The 25,663-nt window shown below is 44.6% G+C and overlaps 1 protein-coding gene across 1 annotated transcript in view; it reads left to right on the top strand.

The window, feature by feature from the left end:
- The window catches only part of LOC113224798, a 64,846-nt gene that overhangs the window by 14,466 nt on the left and 24,717 nt on the right, over nucleotides 1-25,663 (top strand). The window contains exons 4-6 of the mRNA XM_026454199.1: nucleotides 2,723-2,863; nucleotides 3,233-3,378; nucleotides 8,074-8,169. Of these exons, the coding sequence (XP_026309984.1) occupies nucleotides 2,723-2,863; nucleotides 3,233-3,378; nucleotides 8,074-8,169 (383 nt within the window). The remainder of the gene's footprint in view (nucleotides 1-2,722; nucleotides 2,864-3,232; nucleotides 3,379-8,073; nucleotides 8,170-25,663) is intronic.

The raw sequence follows: 25,663 nt of genomic DNA on the forward strand, positions 1-25,663 counted from the left end.
GGAAGGAAGGAAGGAAGGAAGGAAGGAAGGAAGGAAGGAAGGAAGGAGGGAAGGAGGGAAGGAGGGAAGGGAGGGAGGGAGGGAGAGGGGGGAGAGAGGGAAAGAGGGAGGGAAAGGTGTGGTGTTGGGGAGCGGTGGAGCAAGTCCTTCAGAGCTGGGGTACCAAGCATGTTAGGGGAGTGTCCACAGGATGAGAATAATAATAATACTTCCAGCTAATAGTTAATAAGTGTTTATTGTGTGCCAAACACGATGCAGGAATGAGCTCATTTATCCTCCCAACAACCTCATGAGCTATGCACCATTACTATCCCTAGACTGTGGATGAGGTCCACAGACTTGTTCAAGGCTATTCAGCCCCCCGGGGATGGAACCTTGATATGGATCCAGGTTGTCTGAATCAGAGACCAACTCTGATCCATGACACTAGATTCCCTGGGGTCTGTAAGTTGCCATCCACAAACAACTTCAAACTGTGTGTATGATCTGGAGTAAGTCACAGAACCTTTCTGGTCTGTAATGACATGATCTCCCCTACTCCAGGAGTCTGTGATTCTGTGACTGTTCCCGTGCAATTGGGTGGGGCCTTAAACTCAAAAGGCCGGTGGGCTGTGAGGAGAGAGGAGATTTGAGCCTGAGAAGTGGTAGCCCAGAGATGCAGAACTGGGATCCGGTCAGGGCCCTGGTGGTAAAAGCTGGGGAGAGGGCGTTCTCTGTGGAGGTTCTCAGGGTTTCTGAAATGCTGGGAGGAACATCAGGCAGGGTCTTGTAACGGGGGGCAGCAGAAGCCCAAAGCACACAGGACACCACGCAGTGACTGCAGGATCTGCTTACGGGTCCCCCAGCTTCCCGCACTCTACTGGGCAGCACCAGCCCCACTGCTAAGAGACCCCTCCAGACCCCAGCTCCTGGGAGGGGCACCCAGAGACCTGCACTGGTGGGAAGAGAGAAGGAAGAAAGAAGGAATTCTCTTGTTCAGGAGACAGCTTGTGGTAATAGTCAGATGACACACCTCCGCTGACGCCAGAACACCTAGTGTTGTCAGGGTTGCCTAGCTGGGAATCACCACCTGAGACCTTCACACTGGTAACATTGCAGGATACTGGCCTCTTGGGGTTGCAGTTCTCTCCTCACTGTCTCCACTGAGAGGCTATGAGGTCCATCAGACAGTCCTTTCTCACACAAGCTGCATCCCCACGCCCACCTTGGTAGGTGACTCAGGGAAGGCCCTCAGTAATTACTTGTTCATGAATTGATACATGTTAAAAGTTATTTCTGTTCATCTTACCCACCTCATTTTAAGGTTCAAGCTTTGACATTCCAAATTCCTTAAAGATGTTGCTTTCCTTCACCAAGCCTCAGTTTCCTGACCCATGGCTTTTACCACTACCTACCCCCAGAGGCTGTGGACGAGGCACAAGATTTCACTTTGCAAAGTAAAGCCTGCAATGCAGGCTTCCAGGAGGGAACGGCCCTGCTGGAGTCTCTAGGACTCCACCTGTCTCTGCCCTTCCCTGTAGCTCTTCTCTCTGGGGTTTACAGCTTGTTCTTCATCCGCTGCCTGAATTGGGTAGTTCCAACCATCTTCTGCTCCCTTTACCCAGAAGGCGCTCAAATTAGGGATCAGCAGAAATGTCACTAATTACCCTGGAAAGGGGTTTACAATTAATAATCCAGTAAGTGGCACAGGTTTTAAAAGTCACTAATTTGGCTGGGCACGGTGGCTCATGACTGTAATCCCAGCACATTGGGAGGCTGAGGTGGGCAGATCACCTGAGGTCAGGAGTTCGAGACCAGCCTGACCAACATGGCGAAACCCTGTCTCTACTAAAAATACAAAAATTAGCCAGGTGTGGTGGCGCGTGCCTGTAATCCTTGTTTCTGAGCAAGACTCTATCTCAAAAAAAAAGAAAAAGAGGCCGGGCGCGGTGGCTCAAGCCTGTAATCCCAGCACTTTGGGAGGCCGAGATGGGCGGATCACTAGGTCAGGAGATTGAGACCATCCTGGCTAACACGGTGAAACCCTGTCTCTACTAAAAAGTACAAAAAACTAGGCGGGCAAGGTGGCGGGCGCCTGTAGTCCCAGCTACTCGGGAGGCTGAGGCAGGAGAATGGCGTAAACCTGGAAGGCGGAGCTTGCAGTGAGCTGAGATCCGGCCACTGCACTCCAGCCTGGGCAACAGAGCCAGACTCCATCTCAAAAAAAAAAAAAAAAAGAAAAAGAAAAAGAAAAAAAGTCACTAATTTGTTTCTATTGTGAAAATTGTCAGATTAAAATGAAGTCACTTGTGTTGAACAACAACAAGAAAACCTGACAAATATAGCCAGGGAAGGCCATGAAAGAAGGGCTCTCATGCATAAATGCCTGATAACAAGAACTATCACAAAAGACCCTGCAACAACCACAGCCTTGCACAAGTCCATCATAACCTTACACAAAAAAATACTTCTACGAGGACATCTACCCAGCAACTGTCCAATCTCAGTTTGGTGCCACCCTTGTTATTGATCCTTGTAGTCAAGGACAATTATCTGAAAACAATGATGTAATCCTCCTCACTTTTCATTGAAAGACCTTTGTCTTCCTCTGCCTCCCTGAATATGTGCATAGTTTACCATGGCCTGTATATTCCCATTCCCATTGCAATTCCAGTTCTGAATAAACAGGCTCCTCTTAGACAGCCTCTCTGTTATTTAAGTTGGCACTGTCATTTCTTTGTAGATTTGGAAAGGAAGAACTTGAGAGCATTTTCTCAGGCCTGGAGAACAACCAAAGGCTTCAAGGCCTCAGTCTGCGTTATTGTGGTCTGGGACCTCAGAGCGGGCTAAGGCTGGGTTCGGTCATCAGCCAGAGTGCCATTTGGTAAGATGTGTCCCCCGCTGCCCCCTTCTTATCTTGGCTTTATTCTGTCTTGAGTTATATGATCTGTTATGAATCTAATCATCTTTTCTCCATTCTTGTTATTTTGCTTGCCTTTTCTTAACCATGAGAGAAGGTCCTTTAGTTAAGTTTGAAAATTAGTGGTGTCATACTGAATATATGTGTTTGGCCAGCTGACATAGTCACTAGGTCTATTTTTTATGACATGGCCTATTATTAATTAATTATTATGATTATTTCTTTATTATTTTATGACTAGGTATATTATTTCATCAGATGAAAACTTTACATCCAAATTTGAGGAAGTAGAACTAACATAAAATAGACAATGTATTCTGCTCCCTTCCCCAGCGAGCTGTACCTTGAAGGCAATTACTTGGAATGTTCTGGAGCACTGGCTCTTCTCAGGCCCATAGCAGACTTTGCCGAGACACAGGAGAAAGACCGGCTGACCCCAGGCTCACCAGACGCTGGAAATCCCCCTCAGCGGCTCCAAGGTAAGTGCTGGGGAACCTGGCACTGAAATCCTGTTGGGGCCACCTAAAAGGAGGGCGCTTCGCTCTGTGATTAAAAGTGACCTTCTCAGTGGTCAAGTATGATTCTTCTTCTTGAATATGTGTGGGAGACAAATTAATGGCTCCCAAAGATGTCTTTGCCCTAATCTTCAGAACCTGTGACTATGTCGCCTCACGTGGCAAAAGCAACTCTGCCTGTGTAAGTTAAGGATGAGATAGGGAGGTCATCTTGGATCATCCCTGTGGGTCCAGTGTAATCACGAGGATCTTTATAGGAGGAAAGCAGGAGAGTCAGAGAAGATGTGACTGTGGAAGCAGAGGTTAGAGTGATGTGAGGAAGGAGCCAGGAGCCAGGGAAAGTAGGCGGCCTCTACAAGGTGGAAAAGGCAAGTAAACTAATTTTCCCCAGGGCCTTTAAAGGAATACAGCTCTGCTGACACTTTGACTTTCACCTTTAAGACCTATTTCAGAGTTCAGACCTCCAGAACTATAAGATCAGAAATTTATATGACCGCACTAAGTGTGTGGTCATTTTCAACAGCAGCAATAGAAAACTACTATAGTTTGTTAATCAGATTATTTAGGTTAAAAGTGAAAGCAACCCAAACAGGATTAAAAACCAGTATGAGTTTATAGGCTCACATAACTGGGACATCCATGGGTACAGCTGTCTTCAGAGATGACCGAATTCAGGGGCTCAAACCACATCAGGAGACCCAGAATTTGCTGCTCTTGACTCTACTTCCCTTCGAAGGGTTGGCCTTTCTCCCTCCGGTTGCAGCCAGGCTTTCTCCAAGCAGGAAAAGACAGCCGATGTGCCTGCCAGCAGTCCCGGGGCTACATCATCACAGCTATAATCAAACAGAAAGTGAAAGCGTCTTTCTTCCAATGACTATGTGTCAAATCCCATACGGAGATTCTGATTGGCCCTCCTTGGGTCACATACCTACCTCTTGGCCCAATCTCAGGTCAGGGCGAACTGTGATTGGCCAGGATGCATTCCACGCCCATCCTGGGAGGGTAGAGCCCTGTGACCGGCAGCCCTGCCAGCACCACTGGATTTGCCGGGGGGAATTGGCAGTCCCCCAAAGAGTAGACAGATGGGAGGACAAATGCAGGACAGACAAGAACAACAACTGCTTACTCCTCTGTAAATGGCTTTCCATAGCTGACATTTAACTTCAGCCAACAGCCAGATATTAGTGGGGTGAGGAGTAGATGGGAAAGAGAGGCTAAATCTGGCAATCCTATTCCATTCCCATCACGTGTGAACAAGGTTGCTCAGCACTTCAACTATAACAATGAAAAATGGAAATAGAATTGATGCTGAACTCTGCCTCATGCTAGCAGTAATATTCAATGAATACATGAATTAATTATAAAAACAAATAAATAAAAGTGCACCATCCATCTCACTGAGCAATGCATTCAAAAACTTTCTTTTTCTATGTAATTAGAATCAATTACGTACTTCTAAAAATTGATGAATAACTGGAGAAGAAACTTTTTTTTTTTTTTTTTTTTTTGAGACAGAGTCTCACTCTGTCACCCAGGCTGGTGTGCAGTGGTGCGATCTTGGCTTACCACAACCTCCACCTCTCAGGTTCAAGCAATTCTCCTGCCTCAGCCTCTAGAGTAGCTGAGATTATCTGTGCAGGCCACCACCATACCCAGCTAATTTTTGTATTTTTAGTAGAGACGGGGTTTCTCTACGATGGCTGGTCTGGTCTCAAATTACTGGATGGCAGCAATCCACCCATCTCAGCCTCCCAAAGTTGGGATTACAGGTGTGAGCCACTGTGCCCAGCCTGATCCCAAGAAATGTTTAAATTTGAGTATTTGTACATGTAACATTTTTATTACAGAGGAGTATAACAGGATTAGCTATAAAATACTGTTTTTTTGAGACAGAGTCTCACTCTGTTGCACAGGGACTGCAGTGGCACAATCTCAGGTCACTGCAAGCTCCACCTCCCAGGTTCATGCCATTCTCCTGCCTCAGCCTCCCGAGTAGCTGGGACTACAGGCACCCGCCACCACACCCGGCTAATATTTTGTGTTTTTAGTAGAGACAGTTTCACCGTGTTAGCCAGGATAGTCTCAATCTCCTGACCTCATGATCTGCCTGCCTTGGCCTCCCAAAGTGCTGAGATTACAGGCGTAAGCCACTGCACCTGTCCTATAAAATACTTTTAAATACAAGATTTTACAGAATAAATAGAATGGAAATATAAGTAAAACACAAGAAGAAAAGGGAATAATGTAAAAATGTCAATTGCTAAAGACAAGTTTGCTCATGTTTTCTGTTGTTGCGATATTCTGGTGAGTGATGGTGAGTATCAAATGGTTTGGTTTATATTCCACGTGATACACTTAAGGGAATGATATAACAGATTTTATTTATTTTTTTTTTTTGAGGCGGAGTCTCGCTCTGTCGCCTGGACTGGAGTGCAGTGGCCGGATCTCAGCTTACTGCAAGCTCTGCCTCCCAGGTTTGCACCATTCTCCTGCCTCAGCCTCCCGAGTAGCTGGGACTACAGGCACCCGCCACCTCGCCCGGCTAGTTTTTTTTTGTATTTTTAGTAGAGACGGGGTTTCACTGTGTTAGCCAGGATGGTCTCGATCTCCTGACCTCGTGATCCGCCCGTCTCGGCCTCCCAAAGTGCTGGGATTACAGGCTTGAGCCACCGCGCCCGGCCAGATTTTATTTTTAAATGTCACTATTTGTCATATTCTAAAAATCTCTTTTGAAAGTTTAAAAGTGATGATGGGCTGGGCCCGGTGGTTTATGCCTGTAATCCCAGCACTTTGGGAGGCTGAGGTGGGCAGATCACCTGAGGTCGGGAGTTCAAGACCAGCCTGACCAACATGGAGAAACTCCATCTCTACTAAAAATATAAAATTAGCTGGGCGTGGTGGCTCATGCCTGTAATCCCAGTTACGTGGGAGGCTGAGGCAGGAGAATAACTTGAATCTGGGAGGCAGAGGTTGTGGAGAGCCAAGATCGTGCTTGCACTCCAGCCGGGGCAACGAGAGCAAAACTCCATCTCAAAAAAAAAAAAAAAGTGATGATGAAAAACTTAGATACCAACCTAAAAATGTGCAAGATAGTACATAAACTTTTTAATATTCCTCTATGTGGAATATTAAACAAAATGAGAACAAAATGTTTGAGACCACTGCTCTTTAAGGACCAAATGTTTGATCTCCTGTTCTGTGAGTTACTCCCATGCCTCTCGGTAACTCTTCCTTCAGGCCAGAGTCAGCCACAGTGGCTTTCCGTTGATGACAACCAAAGGGGCCCAAATGCCTTAGGACCCAATGACAAGTTTGTTTTCTTAATCTTAATTATTTGCTACAGTGTATAAATAAAATTTTATTTGTTTTTGTTTTTGTTTTTGAGATGGAGTCTCACTTTGTCACCCAAGCTGGAGTGCAGTCGGGTGATCTCGGCTCACTGCAATCTCCACCTCCTGAGTTCAAGCTATTCTCCTGCCTCAGCTTCCCAAGTAGCTGGTATTATGGACATGAGCCACCATGCCCGGCTAATTTTTATATTTTTTTAGTAGAGATGGGCTTTCACCATGTTGACCAGGCTGATCTTGAACTCCTAACCTCAAATAATCCACCTGTCTTGGCCTCCCAAAGTGCTGGGATCGCAGGCTTGAGCCACCATGCCCAGCCTAAAATACTTTTTAATACAAGATTTTGCAGAATAAGTAGAATTGAAATGTAATTAAAATATCAATTTTTACATTATTCCTTTTTCTTCTTGTGGGCAGGAAACGGTGCAGGTGGGCAGGGAGGCCTGTTGGGTGGCCGTTGTCCTCTAGGAGAGAGCTGTCTACCCAGGTGAGAGAAGGGCAATAGCAAGGAAGGCAGCGAGAAGCAGTCAGACTCTGCATTATGCCACTTCCTAACGAATTGGATGTAGGGTACAAGAGAAAGGAAGAGTCCGGAATGACTCCAGAGTGATATGTTCTCACATGTTGCTTTAAACATGCCAAAAAAGTGTTCCTCCCTGCTACATTCTTACCAATTCCAGGGCTTTGGAGTCACTTTTATAGATGGCAGCTTTGAAATGTAAAGAATAAGCAACAGGAGGCTGGCAGGATGGTTCTTGGGGCTCTAATTGGTTGCATGTTCACCCGGAGACTTTAAGGAAAGACACACAAAAACCACAGGACCCAGCTGGGTGTGGTGGCTCACACCTGTAATCCCAGCACTTTGGGAGGCCGAGGCAGGCAGATCACTTGAGGTCAGGAGTTTGAGACCAGCCTGGCCAACATGATGAAATCCTGTCTCTACTAAAAATACAAAAAAATTAGCCGGGTGGGGTGGTGCACATCTGTAATTCCAGCTACTCGGGAGGTTAAGGTGGGAGGATCACTTGAACCCAGGAGGCGGAGGGTGCAGTGAGCCGAGATGGCGCTATTACACTCCAGCATGGGTGCCAGGGCGAGACTCTGTCTCAAAAAAAAAAAAAAAAACCACAGGACTGAAGTGAATGTGATCTTGACAAGAGGTCAGATCAGTCCCTTTTGTGAGAAATATTTCTGCCTAAAGTGAACATAAAATAAAGGCCATAACCAACATCAAGGTGTGTTGATGGGTCAGAAACCCATTCATTTCACTTGCAACAGGCTGCTTTTTAAAAAGTCTTTTTTTCTCGACCAGCCAAGCAGACAGGAAGTTCAACTTTGAACCAGATTACAAAATCGTCTGAAGCTGTAACAGTGAAAACTACTTCAGGGAAGAAAAAGAGAAAAAAAGGTTTTGTTTTTTTTTTTTTTTGTCATTTCAACTGTTCCTTCCACTTGCCTCATCTTCTAAATCACTTCCTCCTTTCATGAGCTGTGTGTTCCACTACTAAATAGTTGGACCAAACAGAGAAAAACTCAAGTGGAGAAAAAAGAACACTCAATGTCTTGTGACTTCATGTAAACCAAACACCAAATGGCTTTGCCACGGCCATCAGAGGAATTCATCTTTGACATGTTCAACATTTCAAAAAAAAAAGAGTAATGGGGCCTCAGCTGGTTTGGGAATATTTCTGCAATGAACAGCCTGTGGAATCTGATCAGTTCAGCTCACAGACTTCTATCCTATGATTTTTGCTTAGAATCAGCAACTGTGTAATCTGGAAGGAATTTTAAGAAATCAACAACTCTATAACCTCTGAACTGGATTAGACTATATGAGAAGCTATCTAAGTATTAAAGATGGGCAGCTAAGCAATACTTACCCGGATTGTATCCCTGACACTTCCACTAATGTCTGGCTCTCAGAATCCTCTTCTGCAAAATGAGAACTTTTCGCTCACAGGATCCTAAATTCCACCCCAGCTTTACCATTTTGAAATTCTAAAGAGACAACACAAGATTATCACTGCGTAGTCATGAACACAGTCTTTGGGAAGTTCCTTGTGGGGGCTAATCTAAATTGTGTTGTTCTGTTTTAGTCCATTTCATGTCTTTCCCTACCATGAGTTTGGGGGAGGGCAACTGGCCCTTATAATGAAGCTCGTGATCCTTTGGCTTTCTCTTCTTCAATATTAATCTGTTTTTCTGCAGTCTTTTTCTGTCCTGGAAATTATCCTTATAACTCCTCCATGAAATCTCATTGAATTAGAAAATTACAAATTCTTATGATCCGAAATGTCAAATGAAAATGTAAAGTAAGAAAATTCATCAGACTGGCCAGCTGCGGTGGCTCAAGCCTGTAATCCCAGCACTTTGGGAAGCCGAAGCAGGCAGATAACTTGAAGTCAGGAGTTCAAGACCAGCCTGGCCAACATGGTGAAACCCCATCTCTACTAAGAAAAATATAAAAAAAAAAATTAGCTGGGTATAGTTGCAGGTGCCTGTAATCCCAGCGACTCAGGAGGCTGAAGCAGGAGAATCGCTTGAACCCAGGAGGTGGAGGTTGCAGTGAGCCAAGATTGTACCATTGCACTCCAGCCCGGGCCACAAGAGCAAAACTCTATCTCAAAAAAGAAAAAAAGAAAAAAAATTCATCAGACTGTCTCTGTTATCTGATGTAGGCTAATAAAGGCTATTAATATAGCCTTGTCACTGGGCAGAGCTAATTTTGGAAAGTCTATTAAAGGAAAAAAAAAAGAAAAAACCAGGTGAGTTTATAATTTGTTTTTGACAGTGTCTTAGTCAGTTTGGGCTGCTAGAATAGAATACAGTAAAGTGAGTGGCTTAAATAGCAAACATTTATTCCCTACAGTTCTGCAGGCTGAGAAGTCCAAGATGAAGGCACTGGAGGATTCAGTGTCTGGAGATGGCTGCTTCATAGATGGCCGTTTTTTTCCAGTGTTCTCTCATGGTGGGAAGAAGGCTAGAGAGCTCTCTGGGGTCTCTTTCCTAAAAGTACTGTGAACCCAGGAAATCAGAGACAGGTCTCAGTTAATTTAGAAAGTTTGTTTTGCCAAGATTGGAGATACACCCGAGACACAGCCTCAGGAAGTCCAGACGATATGTGCCCAAGGCGATCAGGTCACAGCTTGGTTTTATACATTTAGGGAGACATGAGACATCAATCAATATATGTAAGAAGTACATTGGTTCTGTCTGAAAAGGCGGGACAACTTGAAGCAAAGGCAGGAAGGCTCCAAGCAGGGAGGGAGCTTCCAGATCACAGATAGGCAATACACAAACTGTTACATTCTTTTGAGTTTCTGCTTAGCCTTTCCAAAGGAGGCAAATCAGATATGCATCTATCTCAGTGAGCAGAGGAGTGACTTTGAATAGAATGGGAGGCACGTTTGCCTTAAGCAGTTTCCAGCTTGAGTTTTCCTTAGGGATTTTGGGGGCCCGAGATACTTTGCTTTCATAATACAAATCCCATTCAATGGGGTCTCCACCCTTACGACCTAATAATCCCCCAGAGGCCTACACTTCGTGATTCCATCACATCGGGGTTTAGGATTTTGGCATATGAATTTTAGGGTGACACAAACTTTCAGTCCATAGCAGAGTTACCACACAGGAGATGGGACTCCTGTGAAGATGAGAATAATCAGTATCTCCAGGACAAGTGGCCCTGCACTGGGCTAGATGACCTGGGCCGGGGGAGGTGAGAGGAACCCTGGGTCGCCAATCCTAACTTGGAATCTAGGTTCAGTATCTTTTACCAGAAAGTGGTAAAAGAACAAAGGAGCATCTAACTGCATCACACTGTGCAGCTAATCCAGCACTGCAGAAAAAGCAACGGGTCAAGACCTGTTTGAGAGTTTCAAGCCCTCTGAAGGCTAGGGTCAGGCCCTGACCACTCCTATTTCTTGAGCCTTCCTGATTTTAAAAACAAAAATTAATTAATGGCAAGGAAGGTTAAAATTAATGGCATAATGTTTGAAGACTTTGTGTTTGATTCAATAACTCTCCTAACACACATAAAATCCCAGGGAATACCTGCATAACATCATTAGGCAACCGTACCAGAAGCTGACTGTGGCCCTTTGTAAATGTGACTCTTCCTATGTGCCATAGTATTCTCTGATGTTAGTTTGTATTTCTGTGGGATTGGTGGTGATAGTCCCTTTATCATTATATCTATTTGATTCTTCTCTCTTTTCTTCTTTATTAGTCTTGCTAGCGGTCTATCAATTTTGTTGATCTTTTTAAAAAACCAGCTCCTGGATTGATTTTTTGAAGGGTTTTTTGTGTCTCTTATCTCCTTCACTTCTGCTCTGATCTTAGCTATGTCTTGCCTTCTGCTGGCTTTTGAATGTGTTTGCTCTTGCTTCTCCAGTTCTTTTAATTGTGATGTTAGGGTGTCAATTTTAGATCTTTCCTGCAGGTGTTAAACCCCCTTAGAAAGTGGATAGTTTGAGAGAAAAGTTAAAAAAAAAAAAAAAAAAAAGCAGTACAACTACTCATCCTTCAGCTTTTAAATAACAGCATTGTTGAGGCCTATCATGCATGTCCCTGTGAAGAGACCACCAACAGTCTTTGTGTAAGCAATAAAGCTTTTTAATCACCTGGGTGCAGGTGGGCTGAGTCTGAAAAGTAAGTCAGCAAAAGGATATAGGGGTGGGGCTGTTTTATAGGATTTGGGTGGGTAGTGGAAAATTACAGTCAAAGGGGGTTATTCTCTTGAGGGCAGGGGCAGGGCTCACAAGGTGCTCAGTGGGGGAGCTTCTGAGCCAGGAGAAGGAATTTCACAAGGTAATGTCATCAGTTAAGGCAGGAATTGGCCATTTTCACTTATTTTGTGGTTCTTCAGTTGCCTCAGGCCATCTGGATGTATACCTGCAGCCTTGGGCTCAGAGGCCTGACATTCCTATCTTCTTAAATTAATAAGAAAAACAAAAGAAGATAGTGGTGAACTGTTGGGGCGGTGAAAATTTTGGGGTCTGGTATGGAGAGATAATGGGCAATGTTTTGAGTGGGATTGGGGCGGCGTGGGAACCTAGAGTAGGATAGATTAAGCTGAAAGAAGATTTTTTGGTAAGGGGTGATATTGTGGGGTTGTTAGAAGGAGCATTTGTCATACAGAATGATTGGTGATGGCATGGATATGGTTTTGTATGAATTGAGAAACTAAATGGAAGACACAAGGTCCGAATAAGAGAAGGAGAAAAACAGGTATTAAAGGACTAAGAATTGGGAGGACCCAGGACATTCAATTAGAGAGTGCCCAAGGGGGTTCAGCATAATTACTTGCTTGGTTGGTGAGTTTTTGGGCTCCATCCTTGAGTTTTTTATGTTGTCATATACCAAGCTAGATTGATTTCGGCAAAAACATCTAGAAATATGCAGAGTCCAAAATGATCAAATAGAAACAATTCCAGTCTACAGCTCCCAGCATAAGTGACGCAGAAGACGGGTGATTTCTGCATTTCCAACTGAGGTACCTGGTTCATCTCACTGGGGCTTGTCGGACAGTGGGTGCAGGACAGTAGGTGCACTCCACGGACAGTGAGCCGAAGCTGGGCAAGGTATCACTTTACCCAGGAAGCACAAGGGGTCAGGGAATTCCCTTTCCTAGCCAAGGGAAGCTGTGACAGATAGCACCTGGAAAATAAGGTTACTCCCACCCTAACACTGTGCTTTTCCAACAGTCTTAGAAAATGGCACATCAAGAGATTATATCCCACACCTGGCTTGGAGGGTCCCATGCCCACAGAGCCTTGCTCACTGCTAGTACAGCAGTCTGAGATTGAACTGCAAGGCGGCAGCAAGGCTAAGGGAGGGGCGCCCGCCATTGCTGAGGCTTGAGTAGGTAAACAAAGAGGCTGAGAAGCTCGAACTGGTTGAAGCCCACCAAAGCTCAAGGAGGCCTGCCTGCTGCTGTAGACTCCACCTCTGGGGGCAAGGCATAGCTGAACAAAAGGCAGCAGAAACTTCTGCAGACGTAAACATCCCTCTCTGACAGCTTTGAAGAGAGTAGTGGTTCTCCCAGCACGGAGTTTGAGATCTGAGAACGGACAGACTGCCTCCTCAAGTGAGTCCCTGACTCCCGAGTAGCCTAACTGGGAGGCACCTCCCAGTAGAGGCCGAGTGACACCTCATATGGCTGGGTACCCCTCTGAGATGAAGCTTCCAGAGGAACATTCAGGCAGCAACATTTGCTGTTTTGCAATATTTGCAGTTTTGCAGCCTCCGCTAGTGATACCCAGACAAACAGGGTCTGGAGTGGACCTCCAGCAAACTCCAACAGACCCGCAGCTGAGGGTCCTGACTGTTAGAAGGAAAACCAATAAACAGAAAGGACATCCACACCAAAACCCCATCTGTACGTCACCATCATCAAAGACCAAAGGTAGATAAAACCACAAAGATGGGGAGAAACCAGAGCAGAAAAGCTGAAAATTCTAAAAATCAGAGCACCTCTTTTCCTCCAAAGGAATGCAGCTCCTCGCCACCAGCTAAACAAAGCTGGATGGAGAATGACTTTGATGAGTTGAGAGAAGAAGCCTTTGGAAGATCAGTAACAACAAACTTTTCTGAGCTAAAGGAGGGTGTTCAAACCCATCGCAAAGAAGCTAAAAAATCTTGAAAAAAGATTGGATGAATGGCTAACTAGAATAAACAGCATAGAGAAGACCTTAAATGACTTTTTGGAGCTGAAAACCATGGCACGAGAACTACGTGACACATGCACAAGCGTCAGTAGCCAATTCGATCAACTGGAAGAAAGGGTATCAGTGATTGAAGATCAAATGAATGAAATGAAGTGAGAAGAGAAGTTTAGAGAAAAAAGAGTAAAAAGAAATGAACAAAGCCTCCAAGAAATATGGGACTATGTGAAAAGACCAAATCTACGTCTGATTGGTGTACCTGAAAGTGATGGGGAGAATGGAACCAAGTTGGAAATCATTCTTCAGGATATTATCCAGGAGAATTTCCCCAACCTAGCAAGGCAGGCCAACATTCAAATTCAGGAAATACAGAGAACACCACAAAGATATTCCTCTAGAAGAGCAACTCCAAGGCACATAATTGTCAGATTCCCCAAAGTTTAAATGAAGGAAAAAATGTTAAGGGCAGCCAGAGAGAAAGGTCAGTTTACCCACAAAGGGAAGCCCATCAGACTAACAGTGGATTTGTCAACAGAAACCCTACAAGCCAGAAGAGAGCAGGGGCTAATATTCAACATGCTGAAAGAAAATAATTTTCAAGCCAGAATTTCACATCCAGCCAAACTAAGCTTCATAAGTGAAGGAGAAATAAAATCCTTTACAGACAAGCAAATGTTAAGAGATTTTGTCACCACCAGGCCTGCCTTACAAGAGGTCCTGAAGGAAGCACTAAACATGGAAAGGAACAACCGGTACCAGCCACTGCAAAAACATGCCAAATTGTAAAGACCAGAGATGCTAGGAAGAAACTGCATCAACTAATGAGCAAAATAACCAACTAATGTCATAATGTCAGGATCAAATTCACACATAACAATATTAAACTTAAATGTAAATGGGCTAAATGCTCCAATTAAAAGACACGGACTGGCAAATTGGATAAAGAATTAAGACCCATCAGTGTGCTGTATTCAGGAGACCCATCTCATGTGCAGAGACACACATAGGCTCAAAATAAAGGGATGGAGGAAGATCTATCAAGCAAATGGAAAACAAAAAAAAAGCAGGGGTTGCAATCCTAGTCTCTGATAAAATAGACTTTAAACCAACAAAGATCAAAAGAGACAAAGAAGGCCATTACATAATGATAAAGGGATCAATTCAACAAGAAGAGCTAACTATCCTAAATATATATGCACTCAATACAGGAGCACCCAGATTCATAAAGCAAGTCCATAGAGACCTACAAAGAGACTTAGACTCCCACACAATAATAATGGGAGACTTTGACATCCCACTGTCAACATTAGATAGATCCACAAGACAGAAAGTCAACAAGGATATCCAGGAATTGAACTCAGCTCTGCACCAAGCAGACCTAATAGACATCTACAGAACTCTCCACCCCAAATCAACAGAATATACATTCTTCTCAGCATGACGTCACATATATTCCAAAATTTACCACATAGTTGGAAGTAAAGCACTCCTCAGCAAATGTAAAAGAACAGAAATTATAAAAGACTGTCTCTCAGACCACAGTGCAGTCAAACTAGAACTCAGGATTAAGAAACTCACTCAAAACCGCACAACTACATGGAAACTGAACAACCTGCTCCTGAATGACAACTGGGTATGTAACAAAATGAAGGCAGAAATAAAGATGTTCTTTGAAACCAATGAGAACAAAGACACAACATACCAGAATCTCTGGGACACATTTAAAGCAGTGTGTAGAGGGAAATTTATAGCACTAAATGCCCACAAGAGAAAGCAGGAAAGATCTAAAATTGACACCCTGACATCACAATTAAAAGAACTAGAGAAGCAAGAGCAAACACATTCAAAAGCTAGCAGAAGGCAAGAAATAACTAAGATCAGAGCAGAAGTGAAGGAGATAGAGACACAAAAAACCCTTCAAAAAATCAATGAATCCAGGAGCTGGTTTTTTGAAAAGATCAACAAAATTGGTAGACTGCTAGCAAGACTAATAAAGAAGAAAAAAGAGAAGAATCAAATACATATAATGATAAAGGGGCTATCACCACCAATCCCACAGAAATACAAACTAACATCAGAGAATACTATAAACACCTCTATGCAAATCAACTAGAAAATCTAGAAGAAATGGATAATTTCCTGGACACTTACACTCTCCCAAGACTAAACCAGGAAGAAGTTGAATACCTGAATAGACCAATAGCAGGCTCTGAAATTGAGGCAACAATTAATAGCCTACCCACCAAAAAAAGCCCAGGACCAGATGGATTCACAGCTGAATTCTACCAGAGGTACAAGCAGGAGCTGGTACCATTCCTTCTGAAACTATTCCAATCAATAGAAAAAGAGGGAATCCTCCCTAACTCATTTTATGAGGCCAACATCATCCTGATACCAAAGCCTGGCAGAGACACAACAAAAAAAGAGAATTTTAGACCAATATCCCTGATGAACATCGATGCAAAAATCCTCAATAAAATACTGGCAAACCAACTCCAGCAGTGTATCAAAAAGCTTATCCACCACGATCAAGTGGGTTTCATCCCTGGGATGCAAGGCTGGTTCAACATATGCAAATCAATAAACGTAATCCATCCTATAAACAGAACCAAAGACAAAAACCACATGATTATCTCAACAGATACAGAAAAGGCCTTTGAGAAAATTCAACAGCCCTTCATGCTAAAAAACTCTCAATAAATTAGGTATTGGTGGGACGTATCTCAAAATAATAAGAGCTATTTATTACAAACCCACAGCCAATATCATACTGAATGGGCAAAAACTGGAAGCATTCCCTTTGAAAACTGGTACAATATAGGTATGCCCTCTCTCACCACTCCTATTCAACATAGTGTTGGAAGTTCTGGCCAGGGCAATCAGGCAGGAGAAAGAAATAAAGGATATTCAATTAGGAAAAGAGGAAGTCAAATTGTCCCTGTTTGCAGATGACATGATTGTATATTTAGAAAACCCCATTGTCTCAGCCCAAAATCTCCTTAAGCTGATAAGCAACTTCAGCAAAGTCTCAGGATACAAAATCAATGTGCAAAAATCACAAGCATTCCTATACACCAATAACAGACAAACAGAGAGCCAAATCATGAGTGAACTCCCATTCACAATTGCTTCATAGAGAATAAAATACCTAGGAATCCAACTTACAAGGGATGTGAGGGACCTCTTCAAGGAGAACTACAGACCACTGCTCAACAAAATAAAAGAGGACACAAACAAATGGAAGAACATTCCATGCTCATGAATAGGAAGAATCAGTATCGTGAAAACGGCCATACTCCCCAAGATAATTTATAGATTCAATGCCATCCCCATCAAGCTACCAATGACTTTCTTCACAGAATTGGAAAAAACTACTATAAAGTTCACATAGAACCAAAAAAAGAGCCTGCATTGCCAAGACAACCCTAAGCCAAAAGAACAAAGCTGGAGGCATCATGTGACCTGACTTCAAACTATACTACAAGGCTACAGTAACCAAAACAGCATGGTACTAGTACCAAAACAGAGATATAGACCAATGGAACAGAACAGAGCCCTCAGAAATAATACCACACATCTACAACCATCTGATCTTTGACAAACCTAACAAAAAAAAAAAAAAAAAGAAATGGGGAAAGGATTCCCTATTTAATAAATGGTGCTGGTAAAACTGGCTAGCCATATGTAGAAAGCTGAAACTAGATCTCTTCATTACACTTTATACAAAAGTTAATTCAAGGTGGATTAAATACTTAAATGTCAGACCTAAAACCATAAAAACCCTAGAAGAAAACCTAGGCAATACCATTCAGGACATAGGCATGGGCAAGGACTTCATGTCTAAAACACCAAAAGCAATGGCAACAAAAGCCAAAATTGAGAAATAGGATCTAATTAAACTAAACAACTTCTGCACATCAAAAGAGATTACCATTAGAGTGAACAGGCAACCTACAGAATGGGAGAAAATTTTTGCAGTCTACCCATCTGACAAAGGGTTAATATCCAGAATCTACAAAGAATTTAAACAAATTTACAAGAAAAAATCAAACAACCCCATCAAAAAGTAGGCAAAGGATATGAACAGACACTTCTCAAAGGAAGATATTTATGCAGCCAACAGACACATGAAAAAATGTTCATCATGGGGCCGGGCGCAGTGGCTCACGCCTGTAATCCCAGCACTTTGGGAGGCCGAGACGGGCGGATCACGAGGTCAGGAGATCAAGACCATCCTGGCCAACACGGTGAAACCCCATCTCTACTAAAAATACAAAAAATTAGCCGGGCGTGGTGGCAGGCACCTGTAGTCCCAGCTACCTGGGATGCTGAGGCAGGAGAATGGCATGAACTTGGGAGGCGGAGCTTGTAGTGAGCTGAGATCCGGCCACTGCACTCCAGCCTGGGCGACAGAGCCAGACTCCGTCTCAAAAAAAAAAAAAAAAAATGCTCATCATCACTGGCCATCAGAGAAATGAAAATCAAAACCACAATGAGATACCATCTCACACCAGTTAGAATGGCGATCATTAAAAAGTCAGGAAACGACAGGTGCTGGAGAGGATGTGGAGAAATCGGAACACTTTTACACTGTTGGTGGGACTGTAAACTAGTTCAACCATTGTGGAAGACAGTGTGGCGATTCCTCAAGGATCTAGAACTAGAAATACCATTTGACCCAGCCATCCCATTACTGGGTATATACCCAAAGGAGTATAAATCATGCTGCTATAAAGACACATGCACATGTATGTTTATTGTGGCAATATTCACAATAGCAAAGACTTGGAGCCAAGCCAAATGTCCATCAATGATAGACTGGATTAAGAAAATGTGGCACGTATATACCATGGAATACTATGCAGCCATAAAAAAGGATGAGTTCATGTCCTTTGTAGGGACATGGATGAACCTGGATACCATGATTCTGAGTCAAGTATCGCAAGGACAGAAAACCAAACACCACATGTTCTCACTCATAGGTGGGAATTGAACAATGAGAACACTTGGACACATATTGCGGAACACCACACACTGGGGCCTGTGGTGGGGTGAGGGGATGGGGGAGGGATAGCATTAGGAGATATACCTAATGTAAATGATGAGTTAATGGGTGCAGCACACCAACGTGGCACATGTATACACATGTAACAAACCTGCACATTGTGCACATGTACCCTACAACTTAAAGTATAATAAAAAAAATTCTCATAAAAAAAGAAATATGCAGAGTCCTCCTGTTTCAGCAGTGAGTAAGTCAAGGCCTATTCCTGTCTTCTTATATTCATAATAAGAAAAACAAAACAAAATGGTAGTGAAGTGTTGGCGTCATGAGGGGAAGAGGAAGCTGTTCAGTACTATTTGCAAATTGAATTTTGTGAGTAAGGAAAACTAGTATGCATGTGCCTGTCCAGTTAGCAGGTAAACACATGTAGGTGGAGGAGCCACAGAGGAAGAAGAGATTTTTTTAAGGCAAAACTGGAAATGTAAAGTGAAAAGATGAGGAGAAAAACTGGTCTTGAGGGACAGAAGTTGGAAGGCTAGCTACTTCTTTAGTTACCTTATTAGCATAAGCGTTGCCTTGAGTGATGGGATCTGATGCCTGCTGATGGCCCTTGCAGTAAATGACCCTAACTTCCTTGTAAGTAGAGCAGCTTTAAGAAGAGTTTTTATTATGGAGGCATTAATGATGGAGGACGTTTGTGTAGTGAGGAAATCTCTTTCTGCCCGTAAAACAACATGGTGGTGCAGGATATGGAAGGCATATTTAGAGTCAGTATAAATATAAATATTGACGTGTAGTCCCTTTGCAAGAGTGAGGGCCTAAGTTAAGGCAATGAGTTCAGCTTGCTGAGAGGTAGTGGAGCGGGGCAGAGTGGTAGCCCCAAGGATAGATGTGGAAGATACTATAGCATAGCCTGCCTTTGCTGGTGGGTGGTGATTGGGTCTGGAAGAACTATCATCAATAAACCAAGTGTGGTCTGGGTGGGGAACAGGAAAGAGGGAAATATGGGAAAAATGGGGAGAATGAATGGTTTAGTTAGGATGGCAAAACCAGGTATCCAAAGGGGAAAGTACCTAACCATGCCTAGGAAGGAAAGGAGTTGTTTTGTAGAAGGGGGTTGGGGTTTGCAAGATTAGCCAGACACAATCAGCAGGGAGAGCATGTGTGTTTTTATGAAGAATTATGCTGAGATAGGTAATGGATGAGGAAGAAATCTGGGCTTGACCGAAGTAATGGGGGCTGTCCCTGAAGCCTTGCGGCAGTACAGTCCGGGTAAGTTGCTGAGGCTGATGGATGTCAGGGTCAGTCCAAGAGAAAGTGAAGAGAGGCTGGGATGAAGGGTGCAAAGGAATAGTAAAGAAAGCATGTTTGAGATTCAGAACAGAATACTGGGTTGTGGAGGGAGGTATTGAGGATAGGAGAGGATATGGGTTTGGCACTACGGGGTGGAGAGGCAAGACAATTTGGTTGATAAGGTGCAGATCCTGAACTAACGTGTAAGCCTTGTCCAGTTTTTGGACAGGTAAAATGGGGGCAATGTAAGATGAGTTTATAGGCTTTAGAAGCCCATGCTGTAGCAGGCAAGGGATAACAGGCCAGATAACAGGCCAGGCATTCCTCCAGGACCTCCTTCCCCAGGATCTTGTTTCAAGTGCCAGAAATCTGGCCACTGGGTCAAGGAATGCCTGCAGCCTGGGATTCCTCCTAAGCCACGTCCCATCTGTGTGGGACTCCACTGGAAACTGGACTGTCCAACTTGCCCGGCAGCCACTCCCAGAGCCCCTGGAACTCTGGCCCCAGGCTCTCTGACTGACTCCTTCCCAGATCTTCTAGGCTTAGCGGCTGAAGATGGATGCCTAATCGCCTCAAAAGCCTGCTGGACCATCACAGATGGAAAAGAAGGTAATGTGCAGTGGGTAGCCTCTGTATTGATTAAGAATGGGACAGACTTACCCTCCACTGTAAGAGTTCCCCAAAGCATCTGTGATAACAGGCTTTAACCTTTTTAAAGCCTGCTGTGGGATGGGATATTGGCGTTGAATGGGGTAAGGGTGATTAGGTTTTAATGGGATGACTAGGGGTGCATGATTGGTCACCAAGGTAGGTGTAGAAGTGTCTTATATTTGTGGATTAAGGTAGGGAGACACAAGGGGAGTCTGCGAAGGAGGCTTTGAACTGGGGAAAAGGGGAGCAATGAGGTGTGGCCACCAGATAGGCCATGAACTGGGCTAGATTTTTATATTTGATGAAAAAGAGCCTAAATGCTAACTGATTTGGGAGAGGTCGGATAAAGAAAAAGGAGCATTAACCTTGGCTATGCCTTCAGCTCCAGCCACTTCTTTAAGAGGAAATTGCCAGGCAGGTCGGGTAGGGCTAGTCATGGAATGAAACTGTAAGCCGGACCAGGAGTGAGGAGGGGAGTTGATAAAAGGATTATAGGGTCGGGGAGCGGAGGCTGAGGAAGAATTGGGACCTGGCTCGGCCTGGCAAGGAGCAGCCTGGGGAGGAGGGGAGAGGTCAGATGGGTCCGTAGAAAAGGAAGATTGAAAAGATTCAGCGACACTTGGAGTTGGTGAAGGATCAAGGCAGGCATCCCCGCGGTGAACAGGCACCCCTGAAATGTGAGTGAATAATCAAGCAGGCGTCCCCACAGTGATTAAACACCAAGGGAAGACTGTCTTCCCGAGTCCGTGACCGACACCGGAGTTTTGGGTTCACGGATAAAATGCGTCTCCTCTGTCTCTACCAGAAAAGGAAAGGAACTGAAATTGAGGGAAGGGAGAGATTGAAGGGTGGTGCTGAAATTGAAAGGAGAAAGAGGTTGAGGGATAGTAAGAGAGGTTGGAGAAGAGAGTAAAAAGAGGCTGCTCACCCGATTTAAAATTGGCGCGATGTTCCTTGGGCTGGTTGGTTTGAGGACCCGAGGTCATAGGTGGATCTTTCTCATAGAGCAAATAGCAGGAGGACAGGGGATTGATATCCCAAGGGAGGTCTCCCATCCGAGTCACAGCACCGAATGTCACGTGGGTTCGTGTGAAGAGACCACCAACAGGCTTTGTGTGAGCAATAAAGCTTTTGAATCACCTGGGTGCAGGTGGGTTGAGTCTGAAAAGAGAGTCAGCAAAGGGAATTAGGAGTGGGGCAGTTTTATAGGATTTGGGTAGCTTGGGCTCAGAGGTCTGACAAGGCCCAATTTACAACAGTGCCTTTCAGCTACTAATACTCCACTACAGACAAAGGAGGCAGCCCTGAGCTTACAAAATGAGAGGTTTCTATGGGGGAGAGAATCCCTGGGGTTGTTTGTTAGTTAACTCTGCCACATATCACCTTGTGAAGTTTAGGTACCGGAGGGTGTAGGTAAAGTTTGTTTATGCATGACCTCCTGCCGTGTGGTCCGGATGGTTTGTAATTGGGGTTTGCTTTATGGCAGTAAGGCCTGATAGGTAAAGTCTGCTGGCTTCACCGTGGTGCCTAGATAAGGGCTTAGAAATGTAAAAAGGCTTGGGGGAAGGGGAGTGGTGTTGGTGATACCAAGAATCTCTTTTGGGGGCAGTTTGTCTCTAACATTCCAGCCTTTTAATAGGTAATGGAAGAGGGACAGCATTGTCATTTGGCTACTTCCTGCTGGGAAGGGGCGACGGTTATGGGGGGAGGCTGGACAGTAGGGACTGCTGTTCTTGGAGCTGTTGGTATTCCTGGAGCAGCATCATATTTTGTGTTGTCCAGTGGGTGAAGGCTCTGATACGGTCCTGTAAAAACTGGATTAGAAGGCGTAGGAGACATGAGCCAAATGCTAGAAAGAGAAGAACGGTTATGGCAGGACCTAGGAGGGGCATTAGCCATGGAAACCAGGTACTAAAGGACCAGGAGGGCCACGCTGGCCATCGGGGGACATTTTTCTTGATTTTTTTGTTCAGTCCGTCAGTCTTTTTACAGCATCTTGTACTAAGCCAGATTGGTTAAGATAAAAGCAACACTGTTTATCTAGAAAAAGGCAGAGTCCTCCTTTTTTGGCTGTGAGTAGGTTTAAGCCTCTGCAGTTTTGAAGAACTACTGCTGCTAAAGAATCTATTTGCGATTGGAGAGTTGTAACGGATTTGGCTATGTCTGCCAAGCTATTTGTGAGGTCTTTGGAGAGGGATTGGTAATAGGAAACGGAGGTGGCTAATCTCGCAATCGCAGTTCCAACTTCTGTAGTTATTCCGAGGGCTATTAACAGAGGTATGAGTTGTATAGCATGGCAGTGTCGGATAGGGGTATTAACTGGGATTGGTAGGGGCTGGTCTCCTAGGGCAACGTTGATTTTTGGACTGAGGAAAACCAGGGTGCAGGTGCCTCTCCAGTTAGAGGGGAGGCAAATATAAGTTGAGGTACCGCAGAGGAAAAGTATGCCTTGGCTTGATAGAGAGAACTTGTTGTGCATGCTGAAAAGATATACTATTTTGTTATTTTCATGCATCCATACTTCTAGGGTCCTGGCTAGGGCTGCTGCTGTAAGTGGTTGTAAAGGGGTGTTTGGTTTGGGCTGGGAGGCTTTTGGGCTGTTTTTTCCCAATGTAAGAGGAAGGGTTTTTTCTTTTTTTTTTTACTAAGATTCATGTGGAAGTGTTGCTGGATGTTGGGATAAGGAGACAGTTGCTGGTGGTGGGTGCAGGGATGGTGCATGGAGAGGGGAGCGAAGGGTAGAGGGATAAACAGCGGAGATGTGGCCGTTGCAGGGCTCTGAATTTTTGTTAAGGAGGTGGGAGGTGTCAAGGGCGGGGGTGCTAGAGGAAGGAAGCCTATCTTTATTGTTGGCAGCTTTGAGAGTAGTATGTTTGGTGGAAGGTTTGGGTTGTAGGGTATAGTTGCACAGTTTGGAATTTAGGTGGCTGAGAGGACTGCCAGAGGGTAGATGTTGTTGGATGCACAGTGGTGCTGGATAAGATAAGATTGTGTGGTTGTTATGGCTCCTAATATGGGTTTTATTACAGCTGTGGTAGGGGGACAGGATGGGGATAGGTTATGTAAGTAGGGATGTAAGGTTGTAACAGCTGGACCAAACTCGCTAGCTAACTGGGGGGAGATTTTTGTTAATGCCTGTATGTTGAGTTTGAGGGGGCTGTTAATAAGGCTTTTAGGATGGTAGGTTACTTAGGTGGAAGTTCAGTTATAGGCTGAGATAGGGGTTGTATTGTATGTTGTGGAGAGGAGGGATATGCAGAGCCAGCAGTCTCTTGCCAGGCAGGAACTAGAGTTTTTTAGTTTCTATATAGGTCTTTAGGGGTTGTAGGTGATTTGTTTTTCTAAGACCAGCCGAGCGGGCACAAAAAACCAGCGGGTAGGCAAGTGTAGGAGCAAAACTGCACATTTATTTTTGGTCACTTAAGGTGTAGGGGAGAGGACAGAGTCCCCCCCGTGAAGCTCTGGGACACAGTTCCGGCTGTCCCGACATCCCCACAGGAGTGGGACTGGGAAGTCTGCGTGGGACCCTGGCCAAAAGCGGCTTTTCTAGGAGTGGGAGGGCAATAGGCGGGGCACGGGGGGGTGGGGGGGGGGGGGGGGGGGGGCGCGTTCCGCAGGTGCGACCAGGTAAATCTTGGTCTCTTCGGATTGACGTCACCTGGCGCATGCCCAGTTGTTCTGCACCTTCCCGGGTTGCCGGCTGTATTTTCGCTCTCCAGCGGGAAAAGTTAATGATGAAGAACCCGGAAGTGCGCCATCCTGCCTCCGTTCGTCCAAACAGTAGGTATCGGTTGGGCTGAAAGAAGGGTTGGGGTATTGATTATGGGACAGTTTCGAAAGGCAGAGAGTGAGCAGAAAAGTAAGTAGTTTGATTTTATCCGGTGTGAAGCCATAGAGAGAGCCTTGGAGGAAAAGGTCAGTTTTCCACACGAAATAGGCTTCCAGGGTGTTGTTCTGTGGGTGGAACCAGGAAATATTCTGTGAGAAGCGTGAAGGAAGAGAGTGAAGTGGCAGGACAGGCAAAAGCAGGGCATCTAGGGAGGCCGTGGGAATGCTTGTTTGTTAGTGATTGTAATTTTTGCTGTAAGGATAAAGATTAGGCAGAAGGCTAAAGTGAGGGAGAATTTTTGGCTGGTATCCCAATTGGAAGGAGTCACATTATATAATTTTACTGTAAACAATAGGGTAAATAGTATAATAGATGGGGAATGCAGGCCTGCTTGAGAGGAGGCAGCAGAGCATATATGTCAGTTTGAAGTTACGTTTTTTAGTGAGGTGAATAGGTGAGGGAAGAAGTATGGGCAGAGGAGAAGATACAGGGGACGTGCATTAATATGGAAGGATTGGTGGAGAGATGTCAGGATTCTGTCGGTTTGGCCCTGGGGAAAGACCAGCTTCTGGTCCTTAACTCTCCAGTCCCCCTGGAGGAAGGCTCCTTGTAGTAATGAGGCTTTTTCAGTGGGGGAATATTGAGGTTGGATTGCAGGGGTAATGAGGAGGGGGGAGGCAGGAGCAGAAGAAAGGGAGGCTACTTTTGCTGCCTTATCAGTCTTTCTGTTCCCTCTTGAGATTTTATCTCTTCCTGTTTGATGTCACCAACAGTGTATAACTCCCACTTCAGTTGGGAGGTGTGCAGCCTGAAGGAGTTGGTAAATAAGGGGGCCATTAGTGATGGGGGTCCCTTTGGCAGTAAGAAATCCTCTCTCATGCCAGATGGCAGTGTGGGAATGAAGAATGTGATATACACATTTGGAGTCTGTGTAAATATTGACTCGTTTGCCTTTGGAGAGGGTTAGGGCTCTGGTGATAGCTATCAGTTCTGTTTTCTGAGAGGAGGTGACTGCAAGTAGGGGCTTAGCTTTGATTACTCAGTTAAGGGAAGCAATCGCATACCCAGCCATTTTTCGGGGAGCCAGTGGGCCCGGAAGAGGAGCCATCTCTAAATAGCTGGTCATCGGGGTTGGTGAGAGGCTCAGAGGAAATGTTTTGAAAGTGTGGCTGCAGGTAATCTAGGATGTCAGGGTAAGAATGAGTAGGAAGGGAAGAAGATACAGAGAGTAAGGATGCTGGGTTGAGAGGAGCACTTTTGGCAAGCCTGAATTTAGGATTTTTGATAAAGAAGGCATGGAGTAATTGAATTTGGGAAGGAGGAAGGGAGCCTAACGCTCAAGGGGAGAGGAGATCCTGTATATTATGAGGACTGTAAACGGTGGTATTTTGACTGAATGTTAGTTTTTTGCTTTTTTAGAGTTAAAGTGGCCGCTGCTGCTAGCCTTTTAAGACAGGTT

The sequence above is a fragment of the Piliocolobus tephrosceles genome, chromosome 2 (assembly GCF_002776525.5).
Source record: "Piliocolobus tephrosceles isolate RC106 chromosome 2, ASM277652v3, whole genome shotgun sequence".
Lineage (NCBI taxonomy): Eukaryota > Metazoa > Chordata > Mammalia > Primates > Cercopithecidae > Piliocolobus > Piliocolobus tephrosceles.